The following is a 22058-nucleotide window of genomic DNA, read 5'->3' as shown; positions in this document are numbered from 1 at the left end:
AACCCACCATTAATTTTATTCGAAATTTTTGAATAACTCTCTCATCACTAAACACTAACTTTGAACATTTTCAGGACCTCTTCAATACAATACACTTTAATAAACCCACGATAACAAGTAATATAATTTGGGTTTACGAATTAAAACAATTTTGTTTATGTTTCCATAGGCAAAACGCACCAAAACGGAAACAAAATTATTTAATGGCCAACCTTTTTAATTATAATTGTGCAAATTTTGAAATATTAGGTGGAAATACCGAAAATTCTACATAAGCTTTTCGAAAAGTTTGATTAAATTGAAAATTTTAATAATTGAGTGACTAAAATAAAACAAATTCAATAGTTTGATGATTATTCTTGTATTTTATCCTAAAAGTTAATTTTATTTTGGTTAAAATTTGAAGGGTGAGGTATGCAGCCATAAAAGAAATTAGGACTAAAGTGATAAAAAGAGTAAACATTAAAGGTTAAATTTAGCATTATACCATTAAACTTTGTTAGAATAAAATTTGAAAATTCGAAAATATTTTGATCAGATATTAGCAAGCCCTATTAATTTTATTTATTTTTCCGCCGCCGCCATCTCCATTTCCATCTTCGTCGGGGTTTTTTTTTCTTTTACTGTTTCTTCTTCATTTTTCTCGAGCTCCGGCCACGCGCTCGTGTCAGTGAGTGTCGCGGTTTGGCGCCGTAAACGACGAGTCCGAGCAACCGAGGTTAAGTTATCCTGCCAAATTGTTGTTGAACTTTTGATTATAAGAAAGATTATGAATTTGATTTTGAATCTTTTTATTCTAATTTCCATTTCTAAAACCTTTTCTTACTTGGCAGGGGTTTGATAATCATTCAAAGGCCGACAATGGCGACTCAGCGAGAAGGGCAAGCGTCTCAGGAAACTACAGCTACTCCGCCGGCTAGCCTAGCGGAATTGGTGCAGGAACGATATCGGAAAATCAAGGAGCACGCTGAAACGTATCCTTATGTATGGGGGTCTTACACGCTTGTTTATGGCGGCTTGGCACTTTGGACTATTTACAGATGGAGGAAACTTCGTAAGACTGAGGATCGAGTGCGAGCCCTTCAAGAAAGACTCCGGAAGCTTGTCGAAAATGAAGAAGCAGCAAACTCTGGTACATCTGTTAAAAAGGCTCCAACCTCTGATGATAAAGTTCCCAAGTAGTTATACGTTAAAAGTTCAGTTTCCATTTTTATGTAGGAAAAAGAAAGTTCACATTCAGTTTGGGAATGCATTATTAAGGTTTTTGATGAACTAGCTAGTATTGATGAAGATAGTGTGTATGAATTTTGGGAGAAAAAAATGAACATTAATTCTATTCTTTACATTATTTTTCTTACAATGTGGATGTGAGACATTCCTTTATACTTTTTTAAATAATTGTAATGGCTAAATGTTTATTATAAGATGCATTGACACTTAAAGGTAGAAGGTAGATGTGGCATAAATATGAACTCTATCATGTATCAAGGGCATCCATGATTTCTGGCCATGTTCATGATGTGCAACTTGAAAGCGCATTGAATATGATTTATGAACTGCTGGCATCTGAAGGATGACCAGATGAGTTCATTATCTCCAATATGTTGAGTGCTCTTGCAGATTTAGCATCAACAAGATTGGTGATTAGGTTCTTTGATTTGCCATTCAAAGTGGTCGTGGATAGGTTTCATGTATGATAAGTGGAGTGAGGTAGACTCTGCTGATCTCACATTTCAAGAGACTGTTCAGATGTAGTTTCTTGGTAAGTGATTATCGTAGCTTCGCATTACATGGATGTGCTAGGATGCTTTGACCTATTTGGGTTGATGAAGGAACATGGGGCAGTGCTTAATTATATCTATATTAGATTCACAGGATTCTATCGGTTATTAGTTATGGAGGGCTTGTGGATGAAGGATTACAGCGTGCCAACGGAGCCCTTCTATCTTTTCCAAGTGCATTTTTATATATGATATATGTGCATCTGGATGTGAGGTTTCTTGTAATGGGTTGCATTCCTAAAATTTAAGAAAAAGTTGCATCCACAGGTATGGCTACCTAATATTTAAAATGGAAAATTTTCAGTATTAGGACCAAAGTGAAAAGCTAAGCTGGGAGTTCAATTTAGCTTTTAAAAAATCTCTCATAATTTTAGGAGGATGATATATAGATAATATGTACATATGTGCATTTATTTTGGAGTTTTAACTTCCTTGTTTTGCAAGGTGTTATTGAACTGCTTTTATCTATCCCACAAGCATTCTGTTTGACAATCCATTCTCCTTTACAAGCTTCTGTGCAAGTAGATGATTCATTCTTCATTTTCATTCATCATAAGTATGTGATTTACCTTTTGAGTACTGCAGATACTTTGAAAGCATGAAAGATTATGAAGTTGAAACCAATGTGGAGCATTATTCTCTGTTGTGTTGACCTCTTTGGGCATGCTGGAAGGCTAGCAGCGGTAGAAAATGTCATCCTCACATCCGGTATTAGGGATATAATCCAGTAATGTGGTGAGTCTTGTTGAGTGCTTTTAAGGTTTGTAAAGGACACCATAACTGTGAAACTTGCAAGGAAAATAATTGAATTTGAACCCCAAGAATGCAAATAAGTGGCTTTCTAGTGTCAGCGAACAGATGCAACAGTAAAGTGTTAAGAAGGAACCTGGTCTGAGTTGTATTTAGGTTAGCTCTCATCTTAAGAATCAATTAACCAAGCAAGGTTGAAAAGATTTTGGATAAAGAAGGAAATTTAGGTATGTTGCTGAGAAGCCTACTCCCAGAGCCAAAGGGAGCTCAGCGATGAACTATCACAGATAATTTACCAATCACTTTCAGACTTACTAGATCACCAAACCTACCTCCTGCTACGGTGAATTTGAAATCCTGCCCTGATTATCACATGACAATTGTAACTCTTGTCAAAGGTGGACATGAGGGAAATAATTCCTGGAGATCTAATTACTGTTTTGTTGTTTACTATATGGTTCATGTAGAGACTACTAGTAGGCGCAAGATATTAAGTTGTTGAATTTCTTTCTTGAAGGAGTTTAGTTTTTATGATGAATCTGGAAGAGTGATGATGCACTCAATTGGAGAAGCATTTATAGGAAATGAAATATGAAACTTGGAAGTTACCCATTAGAAATGTGAAAAACAGATTAAGGAAAGCTGTTTGGAGTTGGACAGAAAACTCTGCATAAGTGACAAGCCAACTGTCAATGCAAAGCAAGTGCAAATTCAGGTGTGCATCAAAACTCAAAGATTTGGTTTTCTTATAGGGAGATGCCTATTTCTTAAGAATGTAATTGGTAGCTCTTGACTTTTTGGTGTCTGGCTGTAATCATATCTAAGAAAGTTGCCTCCACATATGGGTTACCGGCACGAAATTTATGGTTCAAAACTAAACACTTGAATTAATTCTTGCCTTTCATTTGGATTATGCCATCCATAATGCACCTATTAAAAACTAGGCATTAAACAAAAAAATTCCATGGAATAGGATAATGGTAGAAAATACTGTTATTGGTGTTTCTTATAAACTAATGCCCAATTTACTGACTTGGTCATGATATTTTCCCGTATGTTATTGCCGTTCCTTATAAACTAATGCCCAATGTACTGACTTGGTCATGATATTTTCCCGTATGTTATTGCCTTTGCTTTGTATACCCCTCTTTTTACTCCATAATGCATAATTTTGCACATAATACACCTGAAACTTTGTGCATGGCTGTGCTTGTTTGATTGAGCATGTGTTTGCGTGAGGACATGCTTTTCACAGCATACATGCGATCCAATCTGTTTGACGAAGGAATGGATAAGTTTTATGACTTTGAGCATTCTAACATAATTGTTAAATAATGGATCTTTTATAAAGTTGATCTGTTTCTACATATAGCATTTCAGAGTCCTCTATTTAATTTATTGCTCTGCCGTTCTGCTGAATAGAAAGTTCTTTCCATAACAAATTGTTTTCAGAAACTCATAACTTTTCATTCTTGCTTTCATTAGAATGTTTTCACCTTATGCCTTATTATTTTGTTATGGTGATAAACAGCGGTGGGTTGAAGATGACCACTGAATGATAGGACATCAGATTACCATCAAGAATGAAAGGGTTGATTTGTGGTCACTATTACAGATGATTAACCTTTACTTATTGACTTTGATGTAATTTCTGGAGAATTTCCAGGAAAATTGCCGATGAACTATGCTGGTTCTCAGTGGCGTGTGATCAGCATCCTCAGATGGTAATCATCTATCTTTTCTATGAGTTGATAGTGAACGATCACAAGTTACATAGCTGGTTAATGACTGTTAAAGGTTGAATTCTTCTTTTAAACCTTATTTATGTCTCTGGAGGTGACTTCTCTCTCTGAAATCAATTATCTGTTCCATGTTGATTAGGAAATACATGTTGCTTATTTGCTTTTTAGTATTTATTAACGTCTCACAATGAATATCCTTCCCTATACAACTTTTTGAAGAAATTAATAATAGATGAATTCATTTCTCTTTCACTTTTAGCCTTTTTCAAGTTCACCCCTCTCTGCTTTGTACTCAGTTATGTGACATGATGATAGCATATGCTCTCCTACATTCACATTTTCAGGTAATAAAAAGAATCTGTCCTCGTCTAAAGTACAAATTCAAGCACGCATTAGTACATTACATACATGGTGGGCAATCTTTCCTTAGCTGTCCCTTTTAAATTGCTTGCCATATACTCATCCATGAAAAACGCTACAATTCGAAATCCTCCTAAGGCTTTCTGTTAAATTAGTAAGGTATCCTTTAAAATTGTCATATTTGAAAGGTTTCTCGATTTATCAGTTTTATTGTGGCCCCACTTTAGAATATGCTCGTGAAAAAAATATGAGCTGTTCAGTTACAATGTTACCACATTATGATATTTAACCATATATGCTTGAGGCTGTCCATCTATATATGTAATTTTTCCAGAGGGGCGTAGACACGCGGCATTAATACCTTCTCTGTATTCCTAACCATGGGCAGAAAGGCAACTGTGTATGAGTTGATTTCTAACGAATATGCCAGGAAAACGACTCTAAAGAAGCGAAAGGCCGGGCTGCTGAAGAAGCTGAGTGAACTGACAACCCTTTGCGGTGTTGCTGCTTGTGCTATAATCTTCAGTTCTTACGATGCACAACCGGATGTTTGGCCGTCCAAAGCCGAAGCATGTCAAGTTCTCAAAAAGTTCAAGAGTTCACCGGCACAGCAACGAGGTAAGAATATGATGGACCAAACCGTTCTTCTTAAAAGAAGCATATTGCAGTTGAATGGTAGGTTAGAGAAACGAAAAAAGAAAAACCGAGAGCTGGAGAAGGAACTTGCTTTGGCCGAAACCATGGCAGGTGAAAATAACTGTGATTGGAATAATTTAGAGCAGTTGAAAGAATTGGATTATCAATTGCAGGAAAATATTAAGCTTATCACCGATAAGATTAAGAGTTAAGGAGTTTAAAGGCCTAATCAAGTTGGTTGAGAAATGGAAATAAAAGTAGAGCATGCTTAGCATACAGGTTTATCCAGTTAGATTTTTTATGAATAGTACTTTTGCTTGTTGAAGAATTATCTGTTTTGCTCTACATGAATAAACTTTGGCTTTGTTTCATTTTCATTTTGTATTTGCTCGACTCTTTTATTTTCCGTAAAGTATCCGTATTCAACGTATGTTTTCGGCGCATATTCGAATATGGTAATGGGCATATGACTTTCCAAATATATATTCATCGGAAATATATTCATATCTGTGACTTACTAAATCCGAGTAGGATAGATTTGTAAAGTTCTCATAATAATTATCTAGCATTTCAATTTCTTGAGGATTTTCTTTGGCAAATGGGGATCATTCGTACTATATGGAATGTGATATTGTTGTGGGGTTTAAATAGTTTTATATGAATTTTTTTTAGTATGGTTAAGTAGATATATTTTACAATAATGAATGTATATATTCTATTTCGGATATGGTACCGTGCTGATGATTATTAGTATTGCAATTTATTCATGCTTTCAAAGTATCTGCAGTACTCAAAAGGTAAATCACATACTTATGATGAATGAAAATGAAGAATGAATCATCTACTTGCACAGAAGCTTGTAAAGGAGAATGGATTGTCAAACAGAATGCTTGTGGGATAGATAAAAGCAGTTCAATAACACCTTGCAAAACAAGGAAGTTGAAACTCCAAAATAAATGCACATATGTACATATTATCTATATATCATCCTCCTAAAATTAAGAGAGATTTTTTAAAAGCTAAATTGAACTCCCAGCGTAGTTTTTCACTTTGGTCCTAATACTGAAAATTTTCCATTTTAAATATTAGGTAGTCATACCTGTGGATGCAACTTTTTCTTAAATTTTAGGAATGCAACCCATTACAAGAAACCTCACATTCAGATGCACATATATCATATATACAAATGCTCTTGGAAAAGATAGAAGGGCTCCATTGGCACGCTGTAATCCTTCATCCACAAGCCCTCCATAACTAATAACAGATAGAATCCTGTGAATCTAATATAGATATAGTTAAGCACTGCCCCATGTTCCTTCATCAACCCAAATAGGTCAAAGCATCCTAGCACATCCATGTAATGCGAAGCTACGATAAAATTTATGAGCTTGTTTATTTTTACCGTGCTGATGATTATTAGTATTGCAATTTATTTGTACAGTGGTTATGGTATCATCAGTACAATATATTGCTGATGATTAAAGACTGCTGATAAGAAAGGGAATACAAACTCTCCCGAACAACAATTAGAGCTATAAATGCATCCTTTTCTTCACTTTAGGATGCAATTTTGTTAAAAAGAAAGAAAGAAAAAGTAACAAATGCAGAAAATATCATGATGGTTGTTACCATATTGGTACCCGTCATATCAGCAGGCATATAATGTTATGGTCTTAAATCAATATTATGTAGTATATGATTTGTTTCGGTTAAAATTTCGATCGTTTATTATTTTGGTGTATTGTAACTCGTTTTAGTCAATATTGGTTTGTACCTTTTTATAATTATATATAAAATTAAAAGTTGTTAAATTCAATTATTCAACATAATTAATAATTTTAAAGTTTATATTTACATGTAAATATATTTATATGGATATAATTAACATATATTTGCTTGTCTATATAATATATAACTTCTTTTTTTTTACCACAGTAACAATTTACGAAGACAGAATTTTTTTTAAAAGAGAAATTTATTAATTCATTCAATAAATGAGACCATACAATTCGGAGGAAAAAATAACAAACACCCATTGTACGCGCTAAAGGACAAGCTCTATCAACACAACAAAAGCTTCAGCTTTAGCATCAATAGAACATTATGGTATATTAACAATTGACTCTGCCATAACTCAAAAACGGCATATTAGGACTGATTGCAAGCACTTAATACAATAAGAAGATCAGCCCCGAATGGTTCAAAACGTTAGGCATAAATTGGCAAAAGAACCAAGCATCCACTGAACTAGAGGGGACGGTAACAAAACCCATCCCAAAATTACTCACAAAAGCAAGACTACATGCATAAGCAAGACTAAAAAGGATACTACAAGAGTAAACAAAAACTTCTAAAAGTGAAGACTTATTAAACAATGGAAAAACAAACAAAAACATATAAAACTTAAAACAGCACGAGTCCAAACTGACTCATGAAAAAAATTTATTATTCTTAAACTTACAAAACAGAAACAGATGAAGAAGTAACGAAGAGCTACCCACTTTCTAAAAGAAACTGTTGGTGGTCAATGGTGTTTCAACAATGATAGGCACCAGCCATCATCTGTCCATCACAATTTGTGAAGACAATAAAGACACCCACAAAATAGATTTGCAAATTAAAAATAGAGAAGATGTATGAAGTGAATGAGAAAAAGAAAAAAAATGGTTAATGAGCAGGAGAAAAAGGCGGGCAGTAGTTAGCCTGGAGGCTAACACCGCCGCTAGACAAAAACAAAAACTTAAAAAGTGTAAACTTTTATTTTACAAAGATCTTTTGAGATTATGAAGACAAAATCTTAGACTATAAATATATATGTAAAAAAAATTAAATGTATATATAATTTATCAAGAAATTAAAAATTAGACTATAAATATGTATATACTGAAAAATATTTAAGAATATTGATAAACTTGAAATAGTACATCAAAACACATCAATATCGATACCTATCCATACTAAAACAACAAATAATATGTCCATTAATACCATACTAATTACTTTTAAAAATATTCTTTAAAATAAGTTTTCATAAATATTTTTAAAATAAGTTTTCAAATATATGAAGAATGATAATGTTTTTAAATATTTTTAAATAGAATGTATAAAAAATTGAAATAGAGATTATTAAGTTACTTCGTTAGTTGAGCTAACACGTTTTTTAAATATAAGTAAAATAAAAATAAAATAAAAGATATTAATTTACTCAAAATGTCGAAAAATAAAAAAAAAATTATCAAAATAGGTAAATTTTTTGGAAAAATTACTGGAATAAGTCATTTTTACGAAAACGCTTCCAGCTATAAGCGGTTTCAGCGTGTTACTAGGAAAATGCTTCTAACTGGACGCGTTTTCTGCCAAGTCACTGGAAAACGCTTCCAGTTAGAAACGTTTTCCCCCAATGGTAACCTCCAATGGCTACTTTCTCCAACGGCTATTGGACCCCCCCCCCCAACGGTCCAATTTTTTCCTATATAAACCCCCCATTTCATTTTTCTTACAATTCAATCTCAACTCTCTCTCACATTCTCAAATCTCTCTCCAATTTCTCCCAATTCCCTATTAAATTCTCACTCAAATTTTATATCTCTCTAAATTTTATTTTATTTATTAAAATTATCTTAACATTTTTGTAAATTATTTTTTCTATTAGAAATTATTCGATGTTTTTCGAGATTAGCAATGACCAGTTCTCCAATTCGTTTTAATGACAACCACATTTCCGTTAATCAATTGCAAATGGTAATAATATTTTTTATTAGATTTCTTATTATATTTGAATTTAATATTTTGTATGTTTTTTACCTAAATGAGCAGAAGATCGAGTTTTGGAGGCCTATATTTGTAATCTACTCACTCATCCATTACCCTTGATTGAACCCTACTTGAGAGATGTCGGTTTTTTGCACGTGGCCCTTGTAGGTAAGGGGTGTAAGTTGGATCCGACACTTGTAAGCGCATTGGTGGAAAGGTGGAGACCCAAGATGCACAAATTTCATCTTTCATGCGACGAATGTATTATCACTCTGGAGGACGTACAGTTACAACTCGAGTTACTGGTGGATGGGCGAGTAGTCACTGGGTCAGTTTATGCAGCCGATTGGAGAGATATATGCGACAAACTTTTGAAAAGGGTTCCAGAGACGATTTATGGAGGCCGGATCAAAATGGGTTGGTTAAGAAGAAATTTCGGTAGGCTCGATAAAGATTCGACTGAAATCCAAATAGAACAACACACTCAGGCATACATCATTCAAATCATCGGGGGTATCCAAATGTCGGATAAGTTGCGAAATCTCGTCCATCTAAGGTGGCTGCTGAAACTCATTAACTTCAGAAAAACGGACGAACTCAATTGGGGGTCCACCGTGTTGGTGACATTGTACTGGGAGATGTGTTGGGCGGCACAACCATGGAAAATTAAAATTGGTGGTTGCATGCTACTACTGCAATCATGGGCTCGGTATCGACTGCCATTTTTACGTCCTCGAGCGAACTACCATTGTATATTCTCACTCGTAACAAGGTAAAATTTATTAGATAATATATTTACCATAATAAAATGACTTAAGGGTGTAAAACGCCCTCAAATTTAAAAAAATAAAAAAAAAAGTAATTAAGTCCCTCTTTTTTTTTTGCACTCAATTGAGCACTTGAACTTTCAAAATGCATCAAAAAGACCCTCAAACTTCTTCAAAAAAAGCAATTAGGCCCCAAAAGACCCTCAAACTTCTTCAAAAAAAGCAATTAGGCCCCTACTTTTTTCCCACTCAATTGGGTACTTGAACTTTCAAAATGCATCAAAAAGACCCTCCAAATTTTTCAAAAAAGCAATTAAGCCCTTGCTCTCATTAAAAATTATAAAAAAATAAATTTCAAAAAAATTATTAAATTTTAATAAAAATTTAAAAAAATTAAAATTTATTAAAAATTAGAACTTTTTATTAAAATCGTAAAAAAATAAAAAATTGTAAATTATTATAAAAATTATCAAAAAATTAATGACCCCTAGTTTTTTTTTCAATTAAAGTCATCACATGTCGCAACACAGCGTGACATACGGCGAAAATTATAAAAAAAACCAATAAAAATTATAGAAAAATTATAAAATGCTTCTTTTGGTATGATACTTTTTATAAATTTTTTAGGAAATTTATATTTCTTTACATTTTGTATAATTTTCTTACGATTTTATAAAATTTTACAATTTTTATATATTTTTTATGATTTTATATTTTTTCTAATTTTAATAAATTTTAATAATTAAATTTTTTATTAAAATTTAACAATATTTATAGATTTTATGGATATTAATTTTTATATTTTTTCTAATTTTTAATAAAAGTAGGGTCTTAATTGTCTTTTTGAAAATATTTGAGGTCTTTTGATACATTTTGAAAGTTCAAGAATCCAATTGAGTGAAAACAAAGAAGAAGCAGGGGCTTAATTGTTTTTTTTTTTTAAGCTTGAGGGCTTTTTGCACCTTTAAGCCAAATAAAATTAATTAAAATTAAATTATTTTGCTAACAAATTATTTCAATAGGTGGAACCATGGGTCGATTTACGCAGGACTACCGAATGAGTTTCGAGATATACGACTTCTATTAGACCAACGATCGAAAGTGGAGATATGTATTTTTTAAAATTTGAATTATATAATATTAATGTAGTTGATTTGAGATTTAGTAGTATATATATATCTAAAATTTTTATTATTTTAATATAGTTTAAATGGATGTCATACGAGGATCCGACAATTCAAGAATGCATCCCGTCGATATTCTTGGTGAATCCCAACATTTGGCATATGAAGGTGCCATTGGTAGTGTACGCTACCATGGAGATGCACGAACCGGATAGAGTGTTGTGGCAATTCGGGTTTAGGCAATCGGTTCTAGTGGAACCTCAAGAACTCGATGATCTGCATCCTATCGACTTGCGGAGGAGGACGGATGAGAACTGGCTAATATTCCACACCAAATATATCAACATGTGAAATAATAGGTTCGAGTTTTTACCTACTCACGAGGCCATTGTCACTCTGGAGTTAGCCTGCAATTCGGAGTACATGCAATGCTTTAAGGTTTATGGCAAGCCATACTTGTTAGGGGAAGAGGCGAGGAGTTGACAACCGCATATGAGGAGGCCACGACGGGTGCCTATACATCCAAGGTCTAGCAAGATGGGTCCATCGTTAGCACCTACACAAGAACCGTCACCGATGGCCGCACCACCCCCTGGCCAGTATGTCTCGTCTTATTCTAGTGCGTATACTAACCCTTTCATTTTCATAGAAGCACCATATATTTCACCATATTTTTCTACTTCTACTTCAATGTTAGGTTTTATTTTCGAACCTCTATCCCCAGGGTATTACACGTCGGTGCCATCAACATTTCCAATGATGACGATGCCGATGATGGTGTATAGCCCATCTACAATTTGGGCACTAACCGAGAGTCCAGCCGTTATGCCATCGATGCATGGGACACAATATAGTTATACCCTTACGTCGATGGTGCTGCAAACACCTCCGAGATCATTGTTCTACCAAAGTGGATCATCTGACTCACGGATTGCAACCGATCGCAATCAACCACGAATGAAGGCGAAGAAGATGAGAGGCCGAGACCACAACCTACACCGAAGGTTGAACCAAGAAGGAATCTGACTCACAACCGTCGACCACCCTAATGTGACACACATTTTGATCCCAAGGATTGGATTGATTTACTTTATTATTGTACTTCTCATGTTAACATATAAATAAATATCAAACATTTTTATTGTATTGATGTTGTACATCATTATGTTTTTAAATAAATATTATTTTTTCATTAAAGTTGGTCTTTGTTATCATTTCATAATATTAAATCAAGACTGTACGTATACAATAGAAGAAAGTTTTATAATTTATTAATTTGTATTTTATGGAAAAAATATGTGTTTACAGATTACAACAAAATTGATGTTAATGATGTGTTGTACTTGTATCATCCCTTCAATTTGGACATGACGACATTGTATGGCCCGGATTCCTACACCACCGACATAACCTTGATTGGTTTGACATTTCAAAAATTATTATTTAACATTTCAAAAAATTATAAAAAATAAATAATATATAATAAACTTTTAAAATTTAAACCAAAATATAACAAAACCCTAAACACTAAATCTAAAAACCCTGCTTTATAAATCACAAACCTTAACTCTAAAAAACAAAACCCTACTTTTAAAAGCATTTTCCTGGCAACATGCTGAAAACGCTTACAGTTGGAAGCCTTTTCCTACAAATCATCTGAAAATGCTTTCAATAGAAACGGCCTATTCCCGTAACTTTCCAAAAATCGACCTATTCTGGTAAATTTTTTTATTTTTTGAGTAAATTAGTCAATAAAAATATAAATATATTTGTTTACATTTTTATTATTCTTATTTAAAATTTTAAATAAATTGAGATGGTGTTATTTTGAATTGCTGCCAATAAAATTAAAAATACTGAACTATTTTCTGAAAAATATTGCTGTAAATTCTTTGGTTCATCCGTAGGAAGTAATATTTAGCTTTTCTTTGTCCTGTGTTCACTTGAATTGTTATATTTCATACTACTCCTCCTTTTGGATAAGTGAATACTGAAGTTATCTGCAGATAGAAGTGTAGGAACTTATATTAATATCAGAGTCTACATGTGAACTGCAACACAGTTGTTTCGATTATACTGATAAATTTATGTAACATGAAGTAATCGATTCATCGACTGTACTGGAAAATCTTGCGGATATGCTCTTTTGTAGCTTTCGTGATTCTCGAACTTTTTGGTTTTAGTGATATTTTACCTTGGAATTTTCTTTTGTGATTTTGCGGCTGGAAACGAGGATTGTCTCTAATGAAACAGATGGTCCATAACTATGCAATGGAAGGCATATCTAGGTGACAAACTGATAGTTACAACAGCTTATCGGTTTCCTTGTTCATCTGTCTTTTGTTTGAACAAAAAATCAGGTTTTGTTTTCAGTTTGTGGTGTGTCTTTAAGGCGAACCGAACTATGGTGTGTGTTTGAATAAGTCATCTCAATAACTTGAAATAATAGATGGCTTTTAAGACTCATTGCTCTTGTTTTTGTTAGTTTGATATTATTTCTTTCTTAATTATGTTAGGATTTGGGAACTGATAGTCCGAATGATCGAAAGGATCTGGACCTCCGACCTGGATAAACTCGACTCGGAAGAAGAATGTTCGCCGCAGTTAGTTGAGGACCACGCAGGAATGCAAGATGCTCGCAGAGATAGCTCGCATGGAGGAGCTCGCGTAGGCCTCGCAGAGACAAGGTCGCAAGAGGGAGCTCGCGTAAACCTCGCAAGGACGAGGTTGCAAGCCATGTCTGCGAGGAGGACCCCCTCCCTCGTGACTGGCAGGTATGAGGTTCGCTGGGAGAGTCAGTTCCAGGGTCAAAAAGGACCACGTGCTCTACAGGTAAGCGTCCGATAAGCTAGAAGAGGCCTAGAGAATGTCTGCACCAGGGACAGGGAATGTTAGTGCCCTTGGCCCAAAAGTCAAGACAAAACAGTGAACCCTATTGTGAGGTGTAATAGTAGTAATATGAAATATGTATAAATACCTCAGTGTTTCCCTTAATACAACTAAGCAAATATTACAACAAATTCAAATACATTTTCATCCAGTTCAGGCTGTTATGTTTTTCTTTTAAGTATTTGGAGAATTCGGCCTGCAAAAATCGAACTGAACCTATGGCCTTCGTTTTAGTAGGTTGAAGTAACAAAACCAACTGAGCTAGCTAGCCAATTGTTTTATTTCTCCATTGGTTAAATATTAATATTTTTAACTTTTGGATTTAAAAAAAAAAATGATACTTTAATTTTAGCTCCTCTAAAATGTAATGATTTATATTTAATTTTTTAACATCTTAATTACATGAAAATTATTATATATTTAAACATATTTTTAAAGATTAATGTATTGTGTTATCCACCTTCTTTTCCTCTCACATATATTGCATTCGAGATATCGAGTATTGAATATTATATCAATAGTTATAATTAAGTAATTAATTTTAAAATAAATTTAAATTAAACCGATGGTATTTAAATACAGGACTTCAAAGTTACCAAGAAAAAAAACCCTTAGATACAAAGTGAAATAGATTAAAAGTAAATCAGGCTTTAAACCAAATATTTATTACAATGGAGAAACTCATCAAGGATGTTAAATCAAGCAAACTACAAACATTTAAAGCTAACGCAATAAGATATATATGTGTGTGTAAAAATTAATCATCAGATGGAGATAGAGCAATGTTGGATTCTAGAGTCAGAGAAGGAGAATTGACCCGATAAATCCAATTTTTTTTATAAGTTCTCCATCGATGAGCTCATTGGCACTGTTCGATAGATGGTACTTGTCTCAAAACACATATTTTTAACATATTTAGGTTTATAAAATTTTAATTTTATCACTAAAGCAAAGCTTTATCTTAAAATATTTTATACATTTTAATTTTATCATGCACGCTTTATTGCCTCCATGTGCATATTGCATGTATTATTATTAATTAGTTTCAAACTATAATTTTATTATTTATTGTATACTATTTTAAATACATTCATGTGTTCTAAATACGTAGCTTCCACACACATAAATATGCGATAGAATTTGTAGTATTAATAATATTGTTGATTGAGTTTATATCATAAGTTAACTTGACATCACCTAAAATTGATGATAACATCATGATAAACAATTATAGTGCATTTAATATTCTTAGTTTAATGTATTCTAATGTTCAAATTTCGGTTTACTCACAATTTAATCTAATTTTTCATTTTAATATTGTACATGTTGCATGTGTTATTATTAAGGCATAATGACTTTTAACCTCCAACTTTATAAATAAAAATCATTTTAGTTCTTCATTTAACTCTTCGCCTTTTTAGCCATCATTTTTTGTCAAATCATCCAAAAAATGGATGAAAAAGTTAATTTTTAATTTTACTTATGTGGTATAAATGTGGATTGTCACGTGGATGATAATAAGCATTTAATTAAATTTTAAATTTTTAAAATTCAAAAAATTATAGAATTTAAAAACTAAAAATCATTAAAGTTATTTAAAATATATAAAAATAATAATATTTAAACTTTAAAATTTATTTAAATGTTAACATGTCATTCACAAGGCAATGCATATATATTTCACGTCAACAAAGTTAACTTTTCAATTCATTTTGGGATGATTTGACAAAAATGCAACTTCAAGGGCTAAAAGAGGTAAAAAATAAAATAGAGGACTAAAATAATTTTTTTATAAAATCGGAGTGTCAAAAAAGTCATTATGTCTATTTTAATTAGTTTCAAACAATGCATTTCATTATTTATTGGGTTGAAGTACAAATTTGTCATCATATTATAAGTGAATATTGAAATTTGCCACTATACTTTATTTTCTTTGATATTTGCCATTATATTTTGAAATTTTGGATAAATTTATCCTCAACTTTATTTAATTGAATTCTACCGCTAAACTTTAAATTTTATTAAAATTTTCTACCAAATTTTATTTTAATTAAATTTTATTACTCAATATTAATTTTAATTTGAAAACATAATTTAATAAAAAATTCTTTCAAAATAGTTAATGGTAATTTAATTTATAAATATTAAAATTTAATAAATTAACTTAGAATTTTAATTTAATGAAATAAATACTTAAATATAAAAACACATGCATAAAAAATAAAATTAATTTTTTAAAAATAAAATTAGTACAAAATATGAATGCTGTCATAATCTGAGAAAGTATGATACAAAATTCAATCAAAGTATAGTGGTGAATTTGTTGTATGATTACCTGCCACAGATTTTGAATTTGTAGGACCAACAGCTAGAGCACAATTCGTTTCAATTATAATTTTCTTCCTCTTTACATTTCAAGCCAACATGAGACCATCATATACAGCCCAAAGTTCAACTTGCTCAATGTTATATTTTCCAATGATCCTCCCAACTCCACCATGCAAGTGCTGTGACCATTTCTCATCACCATGTTGTTGCTGAAGCCAACCCCAAGCCCAGATTCCTTGCCCCATCTGTGTTAACCTTAATGTACTCAGACAAGAAAGCGGAGGTCTCTGCTCCCGGTTCTGTGTATTTCTTGCACTATTACCAACAGATGCAACCGACCTATGTACATTAGATCTTGCCCAACACCACAGAGATGGGAGAATATGATGCATATTGAAAGGCTCCCCTTGAAACACCCAAGAGTTTCGTTGTTTCCACAATTTCCAGCAAATAATTCCAAATAAAGAAGGTCAATCAGCTTCCCCAAAAGCTAACTCAAAATCATTTCTCAGATTCGCGGTGACCCATTCAAACAACGAGGTGGAAAAATTCAGAGGCCAGACTCCCACCAGGATAATTTGTTTACACACTTCACATGCCTTGCAATAGTCTCTAAGCACACGAAGAATGGATTCCTCAGTCTAAAGCGTTCAGCATTAGTCAGCAATCATTCCTTAGCACCAGCCAAAGGAACTGTCTAACTCGTTGAGGATCAACAAAAGACCAAACAAACTTCCATTTGTTCTCCACTGGATGTAAACAGTTCTGCATAAAAATATTATAGGCAGATTTAATGGTAAATTGGCCATTAGAGGACCATTTAGATACCAGAACGTCATGCCCGGGGCAAAAGGACACAAAGCCTGAATACCTGCAATATAAGGGATCACATTATTATCCACAAACCTAAGTAAAAAACTCCATTTCCAATTACCATATGCCAGTGTCACCTGATTGAGAGTGGTGGACACATCAATAGGTTTAATCTTTTTACAAAAATTAATTAAAAGGTCAACTTCTGGAATCTATATGTCAGTCCAAAAGTTAATAAGGCTGCCAGTGGTGAATTTATTTTTAGTTCATAAGAATAATAGCAAACATCAATATAATGGCAAATTTCAATTTACACCTAAAACATAGTGATAAATTTGCACATTAATCTTATTTATTTTATATTATTTTTAAATATATATACTCGTGTATTCTATATACACGTGTATAGATGGAATAGAATTTATGTATATTTTATTTCTGTACCTCAAAAGCGGTGAAAACAAAATATGAAATGGAAATTTATAAACGAAGAAAAAAAGAGTTCAAAAAGATTAATGGAATTTGTATTGTTTTGCATTTGAAGCATTAATGCTCTGCATATTTTCCTTCAAAAATCCAAATATGTCAAGATTTTAAATTACTTTGCCAATGAATGAAAGTTGGCAACCTGCAGAGGCTGACAACGAAGACTGCTCTATCTTATTCTAATTCAGGCGAGTGTTTTTTTTTGGATTTTTTCTCAAATTTTATATTCTTGTATTTGGATGCTTAATATTTGATTAAATAATATTTAAAATGAAGAATAGAGAGCCGTTTCAGTTTCAGTTTCAGTTTTGCGGCAATGGAAAAGTGGACAACCCAGATAGAATCAACAGAACAGCTTTGTCTTTATCTTGTAAAGCCTCATCCAATCAATTACTTGCCTTTGCAACTGCCTATATATACTCTCTTTTTTCTTACCAAATTGGATTCTTTGTCTTCCCTAGACCTTTCTTCACTTTGGGTTGTTTTAGTTTTTCATTTTTATTTTTCTGCTTCATCAATGGCTGCTTCTTCCAGTAGGGAAGCTATGAACAAGCAACTTCTTGACTTTATCCATTCAATGGAACAAGAAGTATACCCTCCCACACCCTTTTGTTTTCCCTTATGTTACCTTTTTTTTTAATGAATATTAGGCTTATTTATCTCATTTCTATACATGTTTTAAGGATTGATGAAATCAAAACAAACTCCACTATGGATTTATGAGTTTATTTCTTAAGGATCTTTTCAAGACCGATAAAGTGAATATGATATGTATGATATTATACCAACTTCCATGGTGTTGGTGTTGGTGTTCATTGATTTATTTTTTTTGTTAAACATGTAAAAGATTTCTGGGATTCTTTAAATTTAACTCACTCCAATCGAAGGAAAAAATTACCACAAAATATGATTTGATATCTTCTTAGGGGATTTTTCAGATTTGAATTCTTGATTAGCTTTTTTTTTTTTTTTTAGCTTTATTAGCTACAATAAATAAAATGTGAATTCTGATACTTGTGATTTCTTGCAGGGTTTGGTCGACTACCGTTTCGCTAAGGTTCATATGTTGAAGGAATCAAGTGGTCCTTTCTTCTTTGCTTCATTGCTCCCCACATTCTGCCATGACTCGACAGCAACCTTAAGAGACTTGACTGTTGCTTTGTATGTTGTTTTTCTTGAGATATATGGCTGCATTTATGTTGTGAATACTATTTTACCATCTGTTTTTCACTGTGATCGGATTTGATTTGTACTTTTTATCTTGTCTTGCAGGGGTCAACCTCTGCTGAATTATCACGATCTGGGTGAATTGTGCTTTAAGATAAAAGGGGGTGCGGCATGGTAAAATAACGGTTCCCTATTTTGTCATGCATCGACCTGAGAACACGATTTTGGAATATCCGGTTGAAATAAACATAGAATCTACACATGAGTATCGCTTTTAAGTACCTTTCGTTGATCAACTTATATGTTAGTTGCACGTGGCGTTCTTGCAAAAGAATCGGAATGTAGCATTCAATGATTCTCTAAGTAGGGCAGCTCTACGTTACGTATTGTTAGGAATATTTATAATTTATACATACAAATATGTTTTAATGACCTTTCCTTATCTCTTGCATACATATGTCACAAGAGTAGGATGTTGTAAGTGCGAGCTTTGGTTTATTAAAACGAACATGCATGTTTTTCATTTCTTCTTGTCATTTCTCAGAGAAATAACGAACTCTTGCATAAATGTGGACAGCATTCGATTTTAACTAGTCCATGTTGCCAAAACAATAACCATGCAGTTATGTTATTTCTGAGTGTAATCATCTCTAGCAATATCTCTTTAGATGACATCAAAATGATTGTGCATTTAAGCTAAATGAATTTGCTCTACTTGGTTTCCCAGCCTTGGAGTTTGTCGTATGGCTCATGCCTGTGGTCAACTTCATCAAGCTGTTCAGAACAGAGCAACTAAAGAAAGGTGAGAAATTTTTGGTTTCCGTTGATCAATTTCTTCCCATACTATAAAAGGAAGGACCCTTTCGATCTAACTAGTTTTTATTTTCTATCGCTATTGGATTGGCTGGCAAACCTTTGAACACAAAAAAGATCCCTTTGATCACAAAAAGATAGCCCCCTTCATCTTTATTATTAGACTTACTGTTGTATAATGGAAAATATTTGTCGGAGGCTCTTAAAAGTAAATGCTAGTAGCATTTTTCTAGTTAGATGTTTGTAATATATTGCATATAGTAATCCCTTTTCAGCCGGTGCTGAATTAGATGAAGGAATCTACATTTTAATCATATATACTATAGGATAGTCATGGATCCGACATACTCCCATATATCTAGCTGCACAAATAAAGGCAGCCTATAGTCATTTCTATAGTAGGGATCAGCTAGCCATTGGTATATCTTCGCCTGCCTTTTGATGCCTGAATTAGTGGTTAGTTTAAAGATTCAGTAGTTGGTACGATATCATTCTCCTTTTTAAGTCACAATAGTTGCATTTGCTTTTAGTTTCTTTTAGTATTTGTATCATTAGAGTTATCATATAGTTCTGCTATTACTAGTATTCGACAGATAGTTAAAATTTTCATATGCTGAACATCCAGATTAGTGGGGAAGAAAGTGCATTACATTTTGTTCTTGTTATCCGAAATCAATCTGATAAATCTTTTAGGGAGGGTATTGGTATGTTCTCTTGAACTTGGCTGTTATTGGCTAAACAGTGAAGTCCGAGTTCTTTTAGGTAAAAGTTAATCATAAGCTATGTATTGTGAATGATTTTGTGTTCAAATGATGTTCAGTTGTCAAACAGAATTTGTATAGAGAACTTTGTTTAAGTTAAATATCTACACCGTGCTGTGTATTCCTTGTACGTTACTAAATTTACCCGAAACATGACGTTTCATTATCGCCTAACGTAACAACTGAATGCATCAAGTTCGTTCCTGATATTGGATGGTAGTGGAATAAATGCATATTCTTTTCTTAATTGCCATGTGTTAATACGTATACAAGTTTAAAAATAATTTGGGTAACATATATGAACTCTCTCAGAAGCGTAACAGTTCGGTTTACATGCTCTTATTTATCTGACCTTGTGGCTTTAGTTCCTGTGCCGTAATCAGAAATCTTTTCTTTCTATTTTCAGCTTAATCACTGCATTGAATGCTGCAAAACAAGAATTCTCGATTATGCAAGAAAAATTGGAGACTCTTGTTCAGGTAAGTCAGTTTTAACTTATGTTGTTTAAAAGCTTTCTATTGAAATTTATTTCTTTTACCGCTTTTGTGATTTTTCTTCTCCTTACTTAATGATGATCGATTTCGGAAGAGTTTATCTTTATTTCTGCTACAGATATGAGACCTAGTTACCATCTTTTACTGGCTTGATTCATGCTATATTTTCCAAATACATGGAAAAACTTAGAAAAAAGTTTGAGCATACATGTACTGGGTACATTTCTGTATCTGACCTCACCCTGAGTCCCAGTACATACGGTACATCAGTTTTCCCGTACAATGGACCATGAATTTTATCACAGAATTTTCCTTGTTGCATTTTGTGTATCAGTTGTTCTTGCTGTTTTTTCAATCTCTATCCATCTATCTAATGGGGTAATCACCGAATTTCCGGGGCTAGATATCTTATGAAGATACTTAAAGCACTGCATGTACTTCCTAGAAGTTTTGACTATCGTTGAGCTCGTTATCCACCAACGACTTTTAATACCCCACTCTTATTAGCCACCATTAGTTAATTTGTTTATTAATAAGTATTACCATATGACTTCATATCACGAACTCTCCTCCCCTGATTCCGAATGAAAGAAAAATCAAACCTTTAACTTAGAAGGGTAAAAATCACTAAATGTATTAAGTATTATCCTTATATAAACGGTAGATAACTGCAGGCGGTCGAATTTCAATGGCATCCTAACTTAACAATACCGAACAATTTTCTGGAAGATATTGCTGAAAATTCTTTGTTTCATCCGTAGGAAGTAATCTTTAGCTTTTCTTTGTCCTGTGTTCACTTGAATTGCTATATTTCATCCTACATCTCCTTTTAGATGAGTGAATACTAAAGTTATCTGCAGATAGAAGTGTAGGAACTTATATTAATATCAGAGTCTGCATGTGAACTGCAACACAGTTGTTTCGAATATACTGATAAATTTATGTAACATGAAGTAATCGATCCATCGACTGTACCAAAAAATCTTGCGGTGATGCTCTTTTGTAGCTTTTGTGGTTCTCGAACTTTTTGGTTTTAGTGATATTTTACCTTAGAATTTTCTTTTGTGATTTTGCAGCTGGAAACGAAGATTGTCTCTAATGAAACTGACTGTCCATAACTGTGCAATGGAGGGCATATCCAGGTGACAAACCGATAGTTGCAACAGCTTATCGGTTTCCTTGTTCATCTGTCTTTTGTTTGAACCGAAAATCGGGTTTTGTTTTCAGTTTGTGGTGTGTCTTTAAGGCGAACCAAACTATGGTGTGTGTTTGAATAAGTTATCTCAATAACTTGAAATAATAGATGCCTTTTAAGACTCCTTGCTGTTATTTTTGTTAGTTTGATGTTATTTCTTTTTTAATTCAAAGACATTTTCATCCAGTTCAGGCTGTTA

General features: G+C 33.0%; 3 protein-coding genes across 5 annotated transcripts; all 3 read left to right on the top strand.

Moving 5' to 3' along the window:
- Window positions 1-541: 541 nt before the first annotated feature.
- LOC105770867 (uncharacterized) lies at window positions 542-4999 on the top strand. 2 transcript variants are annotated; one of them, XR_008195915.1, is made up of 3 exons: window positions 542-718; window positions 834-4255; window positions 4618-4999. XR_008195915.1 is itself a non-coding variant. In XM_012592223.2 (2 exons), exon 2 carries the CDS (start codon window positions 862-864, stop codon window positions 1180-1182), a length of 321 nt encoding a protein of 106 aa, XP_012447677.1. In that variant the 5' UTR covers window positions 542-718; window positions 834-861; the 3' UTR covers window positions 1183-1360. The 2 variants fall into 2 exon arrangements, 1 of the variants encoding a protein (XP_012447677.1); XM_012592223.2 differs by lacking the exon at window positions 4618-4999 and having other exon boundaries at window positions 834-1360.
- Window positions 5000-5013: 14 nt separating this feature from the next.
- On the top strand, window positions 5014-5481 carry LOC105770866 (agamous-like MADS-box protein AGL80). The gene has a single exon (XM_052630299.1). It carries the CDS (start codon window positions 5014-5016, stop codon window positions 5479-5481), a length of 468 nt encoding a protein of 155 aa, XP_052486259.1.
- Window positions 5482-17730: 12249 nt separating this feature from the next.
- On the top strand, window positions 17731-22039 carry LOC105765821 (histidine-containing phosphotransfer protein 2). 2 transcript variants are annotated; one of them, XM_012585078.2, is made up of 6 exons: window positions 17731-17799; window positions 18460-18590; window positions 18702-18770; window positions 19324-19398; window positions 20577-20649; window positions 21741-22039. In XM_012585078.2, exons 1-6 carry the CDS (start codon window positions 17746-17748, stop codon window positions 21780-21782), a joined length of 444 nt encoding a protein of 147 aa, XP_012440532.1. In that variant the 5' UTR covers window positions 17731-17745; the 3' UTR covers window positions 21783-22039. The 2 variants fall into 2 exon arrangements, with proteins under 2 accessions (XP_012440532.1, XP_012440531.1); XM_012585077.2 differs by lacking the exon at window positions 17731-17799 and adding an exon at window positions 17892-18018.
- The last annotated feature ends 19 nt before the right edge of the window (window positions 22040-22058 follow it).

This window comes from Gossypium raimondii, chromosome 5, assembly GCF_025698545.1.
Source record: "Gossypium raimondii isolate GPD5lz chromosome 5, ASM2569854v1, whole genome shotgun sequence".
Classification (NCBI taxonomy): domain Eukaryota; kingdom Viridiplantae; phylum Streptophyta; class Magnoliopsida; order Malvales; family Malvaceae; genus Gossypium; species Gossypium raimondii.
The sequence above is the reverse complement of the archived record's forward strand: the minus strand, read 5'-3'. Positions and strand labels throughout refer to the sequence as shown.

Bases quoted from the DNA above. Each gene is read 5' to 3' on its own strand.
- LOC105770867 (XM_012592223.2), top strand. From the start codon at position 862: ATGGCGACTCAGCGAGAAGGGCAAGCGTCTCAGGAAACTACAGCTACT.
- LOC105765821 (XM_012585077.2), top strand. From the start codon at position 17,947: ATGGCTGCTTCTTCCAGTAGGGAAGCTATGAACAAGCAACTTCTTGAC. The intron at 18,591-18,701 runs GTATGTTGTTTT...CTTGTCTTGCAG, and splicing joins AGAGACTTGACTGTTGCTTT to GGGTCAACCTCTGCTGAATT. The intron at 18,771-19,323 runs GTAAAATAACGG...TTGGTTTCCCAG, and splicing joins ATAAAAGGGGGTGCGGCATG to CCTTGGAGTTTGTCGTATGG.
- LOC105770866 (XM_052630299.1), top strand. From the start codon at position 5,014: ATGGGCAGAAAGGCAACTGTGTATGAGTTGATTTCTAACGAATATGCC.